A 17,553-nucleotide genomic window follows, 5' to 3' on the forward strand; every position below is an offset into this window, starting at 1 on the left:
CGACCCTAAGAAAGTTGATTGATCTCTTGTAATTTTTGTATTTTGTGGACGGTTTGTTCCTTGTATGTTTTGAGCAGTTTTACGGTAGACTTATCCGTCAATGTGCACTTTGAACTTTTATTTCTGCTTTATGTCAGCCTTCATATTGAACAATGGTTTTTTTTTTTTTTTTTTTTTTTTTGACAATATGTTTATGCATATTTTTGTTGTTGATTGAGCATTTGCATCCGTCCAATCTATGAACACGCGAATGGGTTGCATTCGTCCACTTTGTTGAAGCTTTTATCTACCATGGGGATCCGTCCCCTTTGTGGTAGTTATCTAATTGGTCCCGTCTATTAGGTGGACTTATGGATATACTATCCGTCCATTTTGTGGTGGTTTTACCTTTAATATGGCCGTCCATTTCATGGACTTGTAAAAATTTTAACCGTTTCGGTGGTCCGTCCACTTTGTGGGCAGTTCTTTTATCATCGTGGTTATCCATCCACTTTGTGGCGGTTATATCACCTTAAAAAGCACTGTCCATTTCATGGACTTGTAAAAATTTTAACCGTTTCGGTGATCCGTCCGCTTCACGGATAGTTCTTTTATTATCGTGGTGATCCGTCCACTTTGCGGCGGTTATATCACCTTTAAAAGCATCGTCCATTTTATGGACTTGTAGAAAATTTTCACCGTTTCGGTGATCCGTCCACTTCGCGGACAATTCTTTTACCGTCGTGGTGATCCGTCCACTTTGTGGCGGTTATATCACCTTTAAAAGCACCGTCCATTTTATGGACTTGTAAAAATTTTCACCGTTTCGGTGATCCGTCCACTTCGCGGACAGTTCTTTTACCATCGTGGTGATCCGTCCACTTTGTGGCGGTTATATCACCTTTAAAAGCACCGTCCATTTTATGGACTTGTAAAAATTTTCACAGTTTCGGTGATCCGTCCACTTCGCGGACAGTTCTTTTACCGTCGTGGTGATCCGTCCACTTTGTGGCGGTTATATCATCTTTAAAAGCACCGTCCATTTTATGGACTTGTAAAAATTTTCACCGTTTCGGTGATCCGTCCACTTCGCGGACAGTTCCTTGTAGCATATCCATATCCATGCGAAAAATTGAGTTGTCTGTGAATACTTAAATAAATGAATAATAATAAAAAAACCTAGTGCCTGCCCCCTTGGGCTTAAAAAGGCACAAAAAGATTGTATCAAAAGTTGGAGAAAACGTAGTAAAAGTTAACAGAAAAATAAATAGGGGAAATTGAAAATCTTTCTGATATTCTTCTTCTTTCTACGGGTAGTATTTCCGAAGATGCTTTGAGTTCCATGGGTGCTGTAGCTTTCGTCCATCCAATGTCTCGAGGTGGTAGGTGCCCTTCCTTTGCCATGACGTGATCCTGTAGGGTCCTTCCCAGTTGGGGCCGAGTTTTCCTTGTGAGGAGTCTCTGGCGGCACCCATTACTTTCCATAGCACTAGGTCCCCGACCCTGAAGTCCCTATGCCTTACTTTGTTGTTGTAATGTCTCACCATGAGATTCTGATAGCGTGCTAGCCTTTGCTCAGCCGTCGTTCTGACTTCGTCCAGTAGATCAAGTTGGAGGCGCATAGCTTCTTTGTTTACATCTTCGTCATAGCTCTCCACCCGGTAGTTGGTGAGCCCCACTTCTGTAGGAATGACAGCTTCTGTCCCATAAGCAAGTCGGAAAGGTGTTTCTCCCGTGGGTGTTCTTGCTGTGGTCCGGTATGCCCATAGGACACTAGGTAGTTCGTCTGGCCATATGCCTTTTACTCCTTCAAGACGGGTCTTGATTATCTTGAGTAGGGATCGGTTTGTGACCTCTACCTGCCCGTTCGCCTGTGGGTGTGCGGGTGACGAGTAATGATTCCTGATCCCTCTACGCAGAAGTCTTTGAAAGCATTGTTGTCGAACTGTTTGCCGTTGTCAAAGACCAGTACCCTGGGTATCCCATAGCTGCATATGATGTTTCTCCAGACAAAACTTCGGATATTTTTCTCCGTGATGGTGGCTAAAGCTTCCGCCTCGACCCACTTGGTGAAGTAGTCTATGCCGACAACCAGAAATTTTAACTGCCTGACTGCTGTAGGAAAGGGGCCCATTATGTCAAGTCCCCATTGCGCAAACGGCCAGGGTGCCGTCATAGGTGTCAGCTCTTCGGATGGCTGCCTGATGAAATTGCTGAACCTCTGGCATTTGTCACAAGATTGGACATAGGCTTGCGCATCCTTCATCATTGTAGGCCAGTAGTACCCTGCACGGATCAGTTTATGTACTAGTGATCGCGCCCTTAAGTGGTTTCCACAGATACCCTCGTACACCTCTCTCATTACATAATTCGCCTCTTCTTTGCACAAACACCTCAGGTATGGTCGAGAAAAACCTCTTTTATATAAGATGTCTTTTATCAGCATGAACCGTGATGCCTGGACCTTCAATTTTCTGGCGGCACCTTTCTCGTCCGGTAACACCCCGACCTTTAGGTAGGTGATCAATGGCGTAGTCTAGTCACATTCAGAGTCTTCGACCTGCATGTTTGTTTCGTTATCGATTAATGAGGATGTTTGCACGAACGACAATACCTGTTCGGGGACCACTACGAACTCGGCTGATGCGGACTTTGCTAGTTGGTCAACCCACCCGTTCTCTTCCCTCGGGATTTGAACGAATTCGACTCCAATACTGTTGATCCGGTACTTCACTTCTTCTAAATATTTCTTCATTCTATCGTTCTTGCACTCGTAGTCGCCATTGATCTAACTTGTTACTACTTGCGAATCGCAATGGAAAATTACGTTCTCCACTCCCGCGGCCTTTGCGAGGTCTAGTCTTGCCACCAAGGCCTCATATTCTGCCTCGTTGTTAGTTATTGGAAAATCCAGACGGATCATGCATCGTATCGTGTCTCCCTGCGGAGTTTGTATTACGACTCCAGCTCCTTCGGCTCGTTTGTTTGAGGATCCGTTTGTGTAGATTTTCCACTGTTCCTTTACTTCTGCCAATTGGTCCTCCCCGAGTGTAAATTCGGCGATGAAGTCAGCTACAGCCTGTCCTTTCGTGGCCTTCCGCGGGCGGTATTGAATGTCGAACTCGCTTAGCTCTATTGCCCACAAGGCCATTCTTCCTGCTGCTTCCGGGCTGTTCATAGCTTTCCTTAGTGGCTTGTTTGTTAAGACAATGATTGTGTGCGCCTGGAAGTACAGCTTAAGTCTCCACGTAGCTATTACTAGTACGAAAGCCAACTTCTCCATCTAGGGGTACCTTTCCTCTGCACCACGGAGTGCACGGCTGTTAAAGTAGACAGGTTTTTGTATCCCGTCCTCCTCCCTTACTAAAGCTGCGCTCACTGCGGCATGCGAGACTGCTAAGTAAAGGTAGAGTTCTTCACCTTGCACGGAAGGACTGAGCAATGGTGGAGATGAGAGATACGCCTTTAAGTCGTTGAAGGCCGCTTGGCATTCATCCGTCCACTCAAATGACTTTCTTAGGGTTCGGAAGAATGGTAAGCACCTGTCCGTCGCCCTTGAGACGAATCTGTTTAGGGCCGCAATCTTTCCATTTAAACTCTGGACTTCTTTGACCGTCCTCGGGGGTTCCAACTCCATTATGGCCTGTACCTTCTCTGGGTTGACATCTATTCCTCTCTGGGACACCATAAAACCCAGGAACTTTCCCGCCGTGACCCCGAACGCACACTTGCTCGGATTTAGCTTCATGTTGAATGATCGAAGTGTGTCGAACGTTTCTCGGAGGTCGTCTAGATGATCTTTTTCGCGCAAGCTTTTGACTAACATATCGTTAACGTAAACCTGAACGTTCCTCCCTATCTGATGTGCAAACATCTTGTTCATTAGCCTCTAGTACGTTGCTCCGGCGTTCTTGAGTCTGAAGGGCATTACCTTGTAGCAGAATAATCCCTAGCTGGTGACGAAGGAGGTTTTTTCTTGATCAGATACGTCCATCCGGATTTGGTTGTAGCCCGAGAAAGCGTCCATGAAGCTTAGGAGCTGATGTCTTGCAGTTGAATCTACCAGGGTATCTATCCGTGGGAGCGGGTAGCTGTCTTTGGGGCAAGCTCTGTTGAGGTCTGTGAAATCTACACACATCCGCCAATTCTCGTTTGCCTTCTTCACCATAACGACGTTCGCCAGCCAGTCGGGATAGTATACTTCTCTGATGAAGCCTGCCCCTAGTAACTTCTGAACTTCCTCGGCTATGGCCTTATCCCGCTCCTGGGCAAAGGCTCGTTTCTTTTGTCGGACTGGAGGAAAAGAGGGTGACACATTCAACCTGTGGACCATGACTGATGGGTCAATACCCGGCATGTCTTCATGGTTCCAAGCGAAGACGTCTTGGTTACTTCTTAGGAAAGTCGTGATCGTCTGTCGCACCGGCCAACTGGCTAGCGTGCCGATTTTGGTTGTCCGTTCAAGCCGTGCGTCGTCCAGTCTTACTTCTTCTAGCTCTTCAATTGGCTCTGCCGTTACTCTCTATTTCCCGATACACATCGTCTGCTGTTGATCCTCCATTTCTATCATGGCAATATAGCACTTTCGGGCGGTGACTTGATTTCCCCGCAACTCTCCTATCCCGTACTCCGTCGAGAATTTAATCATTAGGTGGTACGTTGAAGTTACCACCTTCCAAGATTTGAGAGTTGGTCGGCCAAGGATGGCATTGTAGGCGAACGAGCAGTCGATTACGAGAAATGTTACTTCCTTGGTGATTTGCTGAGGATAGTCACTTGCTGTCACCGTTAGAGTTATTGCGCCCAAAGGGAATATCTTTGCGCCCCCAAACCCTACGAGTGGGGCGTTCGTTGGGGACAATTGTTCCCTATCAATTCTCATCTGTTGGAATGCTGGATAGTACAGGATGTCCGTTGAGCTGCCGTTGTCGACGAGTACCCGGTGCATATTATAATCCCCAATCTGTAGGCTGACCACCAGCGCATCGTCATGAGGATGGTGAAGTCTCCGAGCATCATCCTCTGAAAAGTGTATGACGGGGTTACCTATTCGCTGCATCTTCGGTACGGATCCTATGAGTTGGACGCTATGGACTGTCCTAAGGTAGGTTTTGCGGGCTTTTTTGGAAGACCCGGCTGCAACTGTACCCCCTATTATCAGCCGAATGTCCCCTATTGGTGGTCTGGGGCGCTCGTTCTCCCGTCGTGGGGTCTGTTCTTCCGGTTTGTCAGTCTTTTCCCTGCTGACGAACCTTTGTAACTTTCCCTGTCTGATCAATGCCTCAATCTACTGCTTCAGGTCATAGCAGTTGGCAGTGTCATGCCCGTGGTCCCGGTGAAAGCGACAATACTTGTCCCTCGGTCTTTTGTTGGGATCTCCTTTCAACTTCCCTGGGAATGTCAATGCTCCTTAATCCTTGATTTGCATCAGTACTTGGTCGATTGGGGCGGTTAATGGGGTGAAATTGGTGAATCTTCTTGTGGAGGGTCTGAAGCGCCTTTCATCACGCTGATCCCCGGTTCTAGCGACCTTTCGCCCCCTATCTTGTCGCATATCCTCCTGCCTCTCCCTCTTCTTAGGTTTCTCTTCGCGGGCCAACAATGCATCTTCCGCATTCATATACTTGGTAGCCCTATAGAGAACATCCGCCATGGTCTTCGGGTCGTTCTTGTATAAGGAAAACAAGAACTTCCCTTTTCGCAGCCCACTTGTAAACGCAGCTACGAGTATCTTATCGTCCGCTTCGTCGATCGAAAGGGCTTCTTTGTTGAAATGGGTTATGTAGGCTCGCAACGTCTCGTCTTCTCGCTGCTTGATGCTCATCAAGCACGCGGTGGACCTCTTGTACCGATGTCTGCCAATGAAGTGGGAGGTGAACTGGGCGCTCAACTCCTTGAAAGTATTGATGGAGTTCGGTGTCAGTCTACTGAACCAAACCCTCGCAGGTCCCTTCAGCGTGGTCGGGAACGCCCTGCACATAATCTCGTCAGGTACCCCCTGTAGGTGCATCAGGGTCTTGAAGGTCTCTAGATGATCGAGGGGGTCCTTGACCCCGTCGTAACTTTCGATCTGAGGCATTCGGAACTTCGGTGGCAGGGGGGATGAGTTGACAGACGCAGTGAATGGTGAGTCGGTCCTGTTCACTAAATCGTCGAGGTCGGAGGATACCCGCCCCTTGAGGGCGTTCATCATGACCTCCTTCTGCTCCTTCATCGCCTGCATCTCCGCGATGATAGGTGGGGGGGCAGGATCCGTGAGAGATGGAAGGCTCTCGTTTTGCCGCTCCTGTTGGCTTGGGATGTTGCTGTCCTCTAGATTCTCCCGCTCCCTTCGTTGGGCACTGTCACCTTCCTGGTTTTGTTCCTGAGGGTTAGGTCCTGCATCCCTTTGACGTAGCTGTTCCTCCAAATCATGATTCTGCTTTGTGAGTCGTTTGACCGCCGTCATGAGGGTCTAGACCTGCCTTTCCAGTGCGGTAGATCTCGGCAGTTCGTCTCCTTGGGCGTTGCTGGTGGTGGCCATTGAACGAGTGAGTACCATGCAACTCTTACGTCCGAGAGGCGATAATCTTTCTCGCGTTCCCCACAGACGGCGCCAATTGATGAGGCCGTGAAATCACCAGTGAGCCGCACAGTCCACGCTCGCCGCAACTAGCAACCTGCAAGGAAAAAAAAAGTGATCTCGCCGTGGGCACTGGTGTGGTGTCGACCAAATACCCTCCGACGATCAAGTTAGAATTGTTCTCAACTCTAGAGTGCTAGAGAGGGTGTTTTTTGCGTACCTTGATTTGCGAGAGTATTCAAGCTTTTATAGTAGAAGAATGTCAGTCTTTCCTCCTTGGACTAGAAGTCTTTTCCTTGTAGGACTCTTTTTCCTAAAATCCCAAACGTGATGAGCAAATATTTCCTTGTAGAGTGAGTCTCTTCATCAAGGCGGATCTTCTAGAATTGCCCTAGTGCGAACCTCCTAATTTTCTGGGATTCCCTTGGATTTTAAACGTGCGTATCAAGCATTTTAAGCGAGGCTAAGCCTTGGGCCCCTGCTTAATGTCGGCCCATGATTTCGAATCCGTCAGGCCCAAATGTTGCACAATTTCTTACCCATCATTCAGCTTTAAGTATCATGCCAAATAGAAAAATACCACATGTTAATCCATAAAGTCCAAAATTTACTAACATCAGACTATGCAAAGTGATGGAAAAAAAAATGGTGGCTATAATAACCTTGTAAATTTATATTGGCAATATTCATTTTGCATTTAGTTTTTTTTTATTCTTTCTTTATGTGTCTTAATGATGAAGGAAGAGAATTAACGGTGGTTGTTATGTATGAAAAAATAAAAATAAAATTTTTAAAAAATTTAATATTTTAATGAAATTAATATAGTATAAATTAGATAATTTGATGCCGAGTGTCTTAAAAAATGAGTATGTAGAGTAGAAAAAATAGGTTTTTACACTAAAACATATAGAATTTTTTGCATAAGCTAATGCGAACGCTCTAAACATCTACATAAAATTTGTCATTTAAGACTTCTCAACAAAGAAACTTGGTCTACGCATCCTAGTCACCTCATAGAAAAATGTAGGCATGCATCATCAATCAAATTGTATATGGACATGTAAAGCCAGTGCTATTTCATAGTAATTTCCATGGCAATGTGGCAAAAGTTCCTAGGCTTTCTCTGTAACCAATGTGTATTATAAATAACAATGTTAACTTAAGACTGACAACATTCTTCATCAGTTTCTTGTGCAGTCTCTACATTCAGAAAAGAATGAAGGTTCTAAATGTGATTATTATAATCATAGTGGTGCCGGTGCTTTTTCTTACAATCATACCGGCACATGAGGCTAGGACAATTTCTCATGGAAAGAACCAAAACCAAAACCAAAACATGATGAACAATTGCAAGGACCAGTTGACTGGGGCAAGACAGCAAGGTCAAGACCTTCCATATTTGCTCAATCCGAGTTCAATGATGAGACAAAAGGCCTTATTTGGGCATAGACATCACACTATTGATGTCTCTCCTTTGCTACGCCGATTGCTAGGCATGGGTGCTGTCACTCCATCTGGGCCTAATTCACGCACCCATATTCCTCCTAAAACAAGTCACAATACTGCTCCTCCTTTTCTAGGGTCCATAGAGAAGAGTCCTCTGTCTTCCTCTATGCCCAAGGGGAGTACCTCCACCCCTTAGGTTAAAGCAAATAACTCAAATTAAAAGTGGAGGGTTTGAAAAGCTTAGCTTTATTTCTTTTTTTGACCGTGTTGGTTGCACATAGTGTGTATATCACACTTTTCTTTATAACTAAAACTATGACTTGAATTCACATTTTCAAATTGAAAATTGTGGTTTCAAATCATGATTTTAGTTATAAAATACGGTGTGTATCTACACACTATGTTTATGTGCAACAAATTTTTTCTTTGTTTATTGAATTTTTAATGTAATTATTCCTTTAGATGTATCATGTATGTAACTCCCATCTTCTACTACATTATTAATCATTTTTAATGTGGTTATTCCTTTCATGACATATGTGGGGGAAAAAAAGAGAAAAGTAAAAAGAAAAGCAGAAGAAGGCTGCTCAGATATTTTTTCTATTTTAATATTAAAGGGGCTTGTGTTTGGCCTAATACTTCTATGTATTATATTTAACACTTATTGTTGTTTGGTCTAGTCTTATTTTTGTTTGGTCTAGTCTTATTTTTGTTTGAGTTTACTTTGTTGTTAGTTAGGTTAATTTTTATTATTGTTATTTTGGCCACTTTTTTTTTTTGTTTGTTTGAGGGGTTAAGAATAATATATTAGGGGGACATAATTATTTTAGGAGAAATGCTATTACCACAACATTTTCACATGCCCCAACTTTCACTAAATTCTATACGACGAGCTATTATTGGTGGATACAAAATTGATGTTAGTATTCGGCCAACTTAAACCAATTTTTTTTTGGTGATATAATTGTAAATATGTTGTAAATGTAGATGCATTTCTCTTATTTTGTGGATAAAAAATTATTGTGATTCTCAAGCCAATGTGTTCAACATTTTTTTAAGTTGGTCACAATAGGATAGTTTAGTATATAATTTTTTTTTACAAGTTTGCACCTACACACACACACATTTTTTTTGCAAGTCAGGGTGGTCACATGCAGCCATCACTAGTAAGTAAGGTTATTTTTAAACATCCAAAAAGTGGACAACAAAGTGTGGTATCCTCTTAATGGGGCTATAAATAATAATGCCAATACCAATACCAATACCACTAACAATAAAAATTACAATAACAATTCAAATACCAACAACAAGAATTTTAATTAAAATAAACTTGTTTCTATTTTCTAATTTAACTTTTCTTCTTCAAGAGCCCATTCATACTAAAACTTGGTGAGAATAAACATAATAAGTTCTTGGGTTGATTACACATTTTCCCCTTAATTATTATTCATTTCACTTCACTCTACTTCCTAGAATTTAAAATTGAGCAATATCCCCCTTAATTAATAGGTGATTGGCATATGCCCCAAAACTAATAAATTCTTTTAAATTTAAACATTTTAGATAAAATTCTTTTTATTTTAAATTGAAAAATTGGCCACCTACTTAAAAGTATCTCATTTCCCATGTGCAACCAATGGATGCATAGATTTTCAATAGTCACCTCAAACGATAGCCACACATTCATTATTGAATTCACCTTTTAATTTTGTTTGTTGAGTAGGTATTTGAATCGGTTAATTAAAAAATTCAATATATATAAGCGTATTGAATTCCCCATACGTACCTTCCATCACCCTTTCATATTTTCCGTTTATCGCTATCAATGGTCTTATTTTCTCTTTATGTCACTTTTTCACAAAATAAATGGCCCATATGTGACTGATGTTGTTGAATTTTACTTTGTACATCCTAAATTGGCAAGATGACAAATTTTGGTTTTAATTTTATTTCATTTGATTTGTTAGTTTTTAACATGTAAGAGTAATCTTAGTGGGTTATTTGTGGATTTTTTTTTTCTTCAACGTATTGTTTGATGATATTTTTTTCTTTGAATAATAATAATAACAACAACAACAATTACCGTAACAAAAACAACATATAAAATAACAACAATATTTGAAACATAAGTATATGTTTATGTTTATTATATTTTCTTATTAAAAAAAAAACCATTCTAACTGAACTTAGTGAAAAAAAAAAAAAAAATTGGCAAAAATACAATGTACTCCATCTTAGTTTTCTTAATTTTCATTAATTTCAGTATTACGTTCTTAATTTCTATAAATAAATAAAAGGTAAAGACTTTGGTTACATAGCTACATTCACCTGGGCCTCCCCAGGTTTTTCTAGCATATGCAAACCTGATATTAGTAGCGTAATTGATAGACCATTTTAGTAGGTTTTGTTTTTGTAAAAATTAATTGATTTTTGATCAAGAAAATGGGCCTTTCATGGTAATATATAATTCAAATAATGATACCGTTTTATTCACCAGAGTAAAAGCAAAAGTAAAATAAAATGATCGGTGCATTATTATATATGGTACTTGAAAAAAAAATTCATTAATTTTCTTTCATACCTTGTTATCATAAAAAAATGATGACAGTAGTAATCTTATGGTTCCATGGTTATATTTGTTGCACAAATTCATATATATACAAATTCATAAGGTTATGTGGGGAGAGAAGCTTCAGAGTACATTAGTGGAGATTTCATTGATGTGAGATTTTATATTTATTTAATTACTTATTCATGGAGGAGTAATGCTAGAGCCAAAAATAATTTTACAAACTATTAACAAATTGCTAACGCAGAATGGTTAATATCAACTTTTAAAAAAATAAAATAAATGAAATACATATCAAATATTAGAACTAAAATTTCATTACAATTCTTATTAAAAAAAATAAAATAAAATCAACTATCTCCCTTTCTTCCTTCCCCTCACCCTCTTGTCATTTTATGCAGCTCTAGTGACTTGCTTGTTCAGTTGCTTGTTAAATTGTTTATGGCCTAGCATTACTCTTTTTGAAAATTTCATTTGAATATGTTTGTTATGAAGCCAAATTAAAGTTTGGTAACTTTAGTCACAGGTTATCATAAAAAGCTCTTGTTCCTTTTAAATATATCCATTCCATCATTTAGACTAAATAATTACAAATTAAAAATATATTTATTTAATATTTTAAATAATGTAAAATATACTATATTTAGACTCTTAAATTAAAGAAATAAAATGTTATTGGCAAAATGGAGAGTAACCTTACCATGTAATTTCAATCGAATTCTATTACCAGTAAGATATTATAACAAACTTCCCACCATCTTCGCACCTTTCTACGTACTGCATTATGTCGATATGTATGTTTTTTCCTCAAAGTATTGACTCAATGTAACGTGTTGCAACTTGCAAGGGCTTCAACTCTTGTTCATGCCAATCCCTCCCTATATACAAAATCCCTGGAAATTGATTTCAAATTGACGATGTTTCTCAGTATCTCTAATCAGACACTTGTAAACATCTTTTGTTTTTATTGGTATTAGTTGAGTCCTTTCTTAGAAAGTATTATATTTTTCGACAAAACTTGAGCAAATTCATATGTATATTAAAATTTAGACCCCCAAAGCTACAAAACCTGACTTTAAACCGTGTAAGTTTAAAAATTCCTTTATGAGATATTAAATTATTATTTTTAATACGCTTTCCGAAGCTAAATACGAAAAAAAAAAAAAATTGGGGCCAAAAATGTCTTCTAAATATTAGGGTAAATTTATGAATTAATTCCACCGTATCTTGTTTGCAACTACTAATATTTAACTTACATGCAAATGTTAGAAGTATATGATTAAATAATTAAATTTATTATATTCTAATAATTTAAATTTTCGGAACAATTGTTAATTTAACAGCAAGATCAAGGGTTTACAGCTGAAATTAGCTACTCATAAATTATGAGAATTGGGTTTAAATTTAATCTTTCCTTTTGACCACCAATCTTCAAAGTTGTGTCATACTAAATTTTTATTTCTTAAGGAAAAAGAAAAGAAATTAAGAAGCACCTTTGCAAGAACACTAATTGTCTTATTGTATTTTATTGTTTTCTGGACACGCGAGTGGGCAAATCCGTAGCGGTGGCTAGATGCATATTAGTCTTATCATCTTCGTTGAAACCGCGTGCAGATCCTTTATGGACGTAAATATTCCAACGCAATTTCTTCCAAGGATCAAATGGCTTATGTGATTAAGAAAATTAGAAACATGGCTTCCAACTTCCAAGCTCCAACTTATATTGAAAAAGGTAATAAAAGACAAAAAAAAAAATTGGGATGGTAAGAAGAGAGGAAGTAAACGACCGTGTTGCGTCTGCATTTGTTTTGCCTTTTGCATTTTTGGCCTTATAATACAAGGTACAAAGATAAGTAATATTTCCTTCAAAACAAATTAATTCAAATAAAGCACAATCTTAAACCTATCATTAGGTTGAAATATATTAGCCTTTGAACTGGCCACACTATAAAAAATAATAATAAATAAATAAGAAGAAAAAAAAGAAAGGGTTTTGACTAGCGTGTTAGATGATCGATAATAGACCATGATAACATATTAGTAGGTTTTTTTTTTTTTGGGTAAAATTTAATTGATTTTTTTAATTTATTTTTTAATGGTTCTTGCATTATGGTAATATATAGTTTGCTTTGTGACACTGTACTATCCATCAAAAAAGAAAAATTAAAAAAAAAAAAAATCAACGTACTATTGTACTAAATCTCATGGCATCAAGGTTATATATATAGGGCATAGATTCATTTATGGTACACCTCAATGTTTACACTAATGAAGCCAATAAAAATCTCCTATCCCACTTTGATTCGTAACTGGTGAAACATATAAAGTAAATGGGATAGAAATTTTTTTTTCCTGTAGGAGTGGCAAGAATTTGGGGAGAGAAGCTGATAACTATATTAGTGAAAAATTCATTGAAGTAAGAGTCTATAATTAGTTATGTAAATCTTTAATCTTCTTTCATTTTATTCTTTTATGCTTATTTAGCTTTTAGTATCGTGCCAAATAGAAAAAGTACCACATTTTAATCCATAAAGTCCAAAATTTACTAACATCAGACTATGCAAAGTTATGAAAAAAAAAAATGGTTGCTATAATAACCATGTAAATTTATTTTGGCACTATTCATTTTGCATTTAGTTTTTTTTTTTTTAATTCTTTCTTTATGTATCTTAAGGATGAAGGAAGAGAATTAACGGTGGTTGTTATGTATGAAGAAATAAAAACAATTTAAAAAATAAAAAAATTAATATTTTAATGAAATTAATATAGTATAAAATAGATAATTTGATGCCAAATGTCTTGAAAAACGAGTATGTAGAGTAGAAAAGATAGGTTTTTATACTAAAACATATAAAATTTTTTGCATAAGCTAATGCAAATGCTCTAAACATATACATAAAATTTGTCATTTTAGACTTCTCAACAAAGAAACTTGGTCTATGCATCCTGGTCACCTCATAGAAAAATGCGGGCATGCATCATCAATCAAATTGTATATGGGCACGTAAAGCTAGTGCTGTTTCACAGTAATTTCCATGGTAATGCAACGAAAGTTCCTTGGCTCTCCTCTGTTTCACAGTAATTTCCATGGTAATGCTATGAAAGTTCCCGGGCTCTCTCTATAACCAATGTGTATAAATAACTATGCTAACTTAAGATTGACGACATTCTTCATCAGTTTCCTATGTAGTCTCTACATTCCGAAAAGAATGAAGGTTCTAAATGTGATTGTTATAATCGTAGTGGTGCCGGTGCTTTTTCTTACAATCATACCAGCAAATGAGGTTGGGACAATTTCTCATGAACAAAACCAAAACCAAAACCTAAACATGATGAACAATTGCAAGGACAAGTTGATTGGGGCAATACAGCAAGGTCAAGTCCCTCCATATGTGCCCAATCTGAGTTCAATGATGAGACAAAAGGCCTTATTTGGGCATAGACATCACACTATTGATGTCTCTCCTTTGCTATGCCGATTGCTAGGCAAGGGTGTTGTCACTCCATCTGGGCCTAATCCACCCACCCATATTCCTCCTAAAACAAGTCACAATACTGCTCCTCCTTTTCTAGGGTCAATGGAGAAGAGTCCTCCGTCTTCCTCTATGGTCAAGGGGAGCATCTCCATCCCTTAGGTTAAAGCAAATAACTCAAATTAAAAGTGGAGGGTTGGAAAAGCTTAGCTATACTGTTTTTTAGGCAAGTGTTGGTTGCACATAGTGTGTATATCACACTTTTCTTTATTACTAAAACTATGACTTGAATTCACATTTTCAAATTGAAAATTGTGGTTTCAAATCATGATTTCAGTTATAAAAAATTGTGTGTATCTACACACTATGTTTATGTGTAATAAATTTTTTCTTTGTTTATTTATTTGTTTATTGAATTTTTAATGTAATTATTCCTTTAGATGTATCATGTATGTTATTCCCATCTTGTAGTACATTATTAATCATTTTTAATGTGGTTATTCCTTTCATGACAAATGTTGATACTCGTAGGGGCCCATAAATGGTAGTAAGTATCCCCAAGCGTGCAAAATCTCTACGAAAGAGGAAATTATGTGTTTATCAAAAATAAAAATAAATACATAAAGGGAATTACTTGAGTAATAATTCAAGACGATGCTACCAACATATGTGGGGGAAAAAAAGAGAAAAGTAAAAAGAAAAGAAGAAGAAGGCTGCTTTAGATATTTTTTTTCTGTTTTAATATTAAAGGGGCTTGGGTTTGGCCTAATACTTCTATTTATTAAATATATTAACAATTTTTTTTTCTTTTTTATGTTTATTTTAAAATTGACTACAAGTTCGCATGATGTTCCATCCAATATTTTGAAGCATTGAACATAAGCTTTGCTCTTACGTTACCAAGTTCTGTACATTTTCCTACAAAACAAATTAACATAGTGTAGGGAGTTTAAGCGTATGATATATAATAGTATTTTTCGTGGTGTTTATGCTTGTAGTTCAAATCTCACTTCTTCCTTTTCAACTATTCACTTATGTATAAGCATACTTTTTCTTTTTTTGAGAAAAGATAATGCACAATCTTAGTCCAGCTTGTTGGGAAATTTAGACTCCGGTTGATAGAATTAACAAGTTTTAAATCAAAGTTGTTAATTAGATTTATTCAGAATAAACCTTGTTAAAACAAACAAACATCAATATCATGCACAACGGAAAAGTAAATAAGACAAGATATGGTTTTTTGAAACAAATGTCACTCATTTATTGGATAAGAAATACCAAAACAGATGCTGAGTTGGTATTACCGAAACATAGTATACTTTCTCGTGAAGTGGAGGCCTAAACGATCATTAAAGGTGTGGGGTAATTCTGTCCTTTTAAATAATTGTTATTAGGGTATCAATAACTCTTTGCCACATGTCTTTTTTTACATTTAAAATAATTTATTCCAAGTCAGTCAGCATTCCATTAGGTCACGTATGACACAAATTAATAGACATAGACAGAAGGACAAAAAGTAAAACAATTTGTGTAGTTTAGGGAGGAAAAATAACCTTTTAATCAAAAAAGATAGGCACCGCCTCTCGAAGTCCCTGTTTAATCTGAAGATCAAAAATCTCTCTAGGGTTTGAGACCTGAGCAAAACCAGTGAAACCCGCCTGACCAGAAAACACCCAAGCATGAGGGGACGGAGGAGCCTCGCCATGAGACACCTGAGGAAAAAATAGACTGGGAGAGTACCAGGGGTCCCGTAAAGGAAAAGCCGGATGCTCAGTGACTTCATGAGATTCGCTCGGAGCAGAACCAAAAGAACCTTCGCCCTCAGAAGGGCTTGGGGTGTGCTCTCTTCTTTTTCGGGAAGAAGAAGAAGCCATTAAAGCAATGGGAATGATGAGAAGAAAGGGGGATTGGAAGAATGGAAAAGGGAAATGGGAATAGCAGACTGTTTGAAAAAAGAGAAAAGAGACCTAAGAATGAAAGACTCAGGGAAGCAAAGAGATAAGGTGAAACAGCCGCAATAAAAGCACAAAGAGCAGTTGGAGAAGACAGTGTATAGAAAGACGCACTAGTTGCCAAAATATTTAATTTTGAAGAAGAGATTAATTAGCAGGTATTAATGAAAGTTACGGGGAACGAAAAATGTGGGTAAAGGAAATTTTACTCCAAATACTCAACTGCCACGTCCCGTGCAAAGGGGAAATTGCAAAATGGAGGAACACGACACGCAGAAAAGACTAAGATAACCAAAAAGTAGCAGGAACGGCCCGGATCTTGAATAAGAAAGAAGGGAACCCAGGGGTAATTAAAAGAAAATCCTACAAAATCTAAGAAACCCTGAATTACTCACGCGTGGGCTTCAGGCAACCCACGAGCTCGGGGGGCTAAATGTTGAGGTCTAAAAAGTCACAATACCCAAGCCCAAAGAAATAAGCGCAAGGGGCCACAAAAAAAGAGAAGAAATGGTAAGCCCAAGAGGCTTGAAGCCCAAAAAACATCAAAAAGAAAAAAGAGAAGCCCAGAAGCTTATGAGAAAAGAAGAAAGAAAAGGAAAAGAAGCCCATGTCAGAGGATTGAAGAAGAAAACTGAGTCGGGATCCTCAAAGACTGCCAAAAGGCTCGGGATCCCCCAGGCGTGTAAGCACAATCAAGAAAAGATTAAGACAGTTCAAAAGAAAAAGACAAAAAGAAACACAAGAAACAGAGGAGAGGCCACGTCCTTCTCAAGTGTCAAATGACCCAGCAAGAAAAAGAGGAAAGAATTAGCGACTTCTCATAGCGCAAGTGGGTAGCACCTCGGAGAACTAGAATGAAGAAGTATAAAAAATGGAGTAGTAGCAAAAGACTTTCAAACCAGCAGAGTGGGATTTTGCCCATTTGAGAAAAAAGATAAAGAAGAAGGACGGCCAAAAGTTGGATCATGAGGAGTGTGACCTCAGCATATTTCGAAATAGGTAGTCAGCCATGGACTTTTAAAGAAACAAAACTAAAAGGAATGAAAGGATGAAGAACAGGGAAACTGAACCTACTGGGCAATGGGCACAATACATACTCTGGTACCCAAAAGGCAAAACAGGGGAATCAATAGTTCCCCTGGGACTCTAGAATAACACTATAAAAAGGGGGAAAGGATTGCGAAGAGAGGCAGAAAAATTTTGGGGAGGGGAGAATCATTGATAAAATTCTGTCAAGAAGAAAAAAACTCAGAGAAAATTAGCAAAATTACTTCCCAGTATCCTAGAGAAAGCCATTATAGCACATACTCGGATTAAAAAAGAATCAAACTTTGCAAGTCTTAAAGGTTAGAATAACCATTTAAGACTGTAATTTTTGAGCTTGCTTGAACCTTGTATCATTTCTTAGTGAGCGTACTGTAATTATAATAAAGAAAATTCAATGAAATATTCTCTACTGATTTGAGAATCCCTAACCATTACTTTGTCCTTTTATTATTTTGTTCTCTGCATTACTTTGCTGTTTTGATTTGTTGTTCAATACAAATATCCTTGTTTGTTAGTTTATATGTA

At 38.4% G+C, this 17,553-nt stretch overlaps 1 protein-coding gene across 1 annotated transcript; it reads right to left on the reverse strand.

Moving 5' to 3' along the window:
• Positions 1–4,501: 4,501 nt before the first annotated feature.
• On the reverse strand, positions 4,502–6,427 carry LOC115951668. The gene is made up of 2 exons (XM_031068828.1): positions 5,414–6,427; positions 4,502–5,245 (listed from the first exon to the last, which is right to left on the reverse strand). The coding sequence occupies exons 1-2, from the start codon at positions 6,425–6,427 to the stop codon at positions 4,502–4,504; spliced, it is 1,758 nt and encodes a 585-aa protein (XP_030924688.1).
• Positions 6,428–17,553: the final 11,126 nt, after the last annotated feature.

This window comes from Quercus lobata, chromosome 7 (assembly GCF_001633185.2).
Source record: "Quercus lobata isolate SW786 chromosome 7, ValleyOak3.0 Primary Assembly, whole genome shotgun sequence".
Taxonomy (NCBI): domain Eukaryota; kingdom Viridiplantae; phylum Streptophyta; class Magnoliopsida; order Fagales; family Fagaceae; genus Quercus; species Quercus lobata.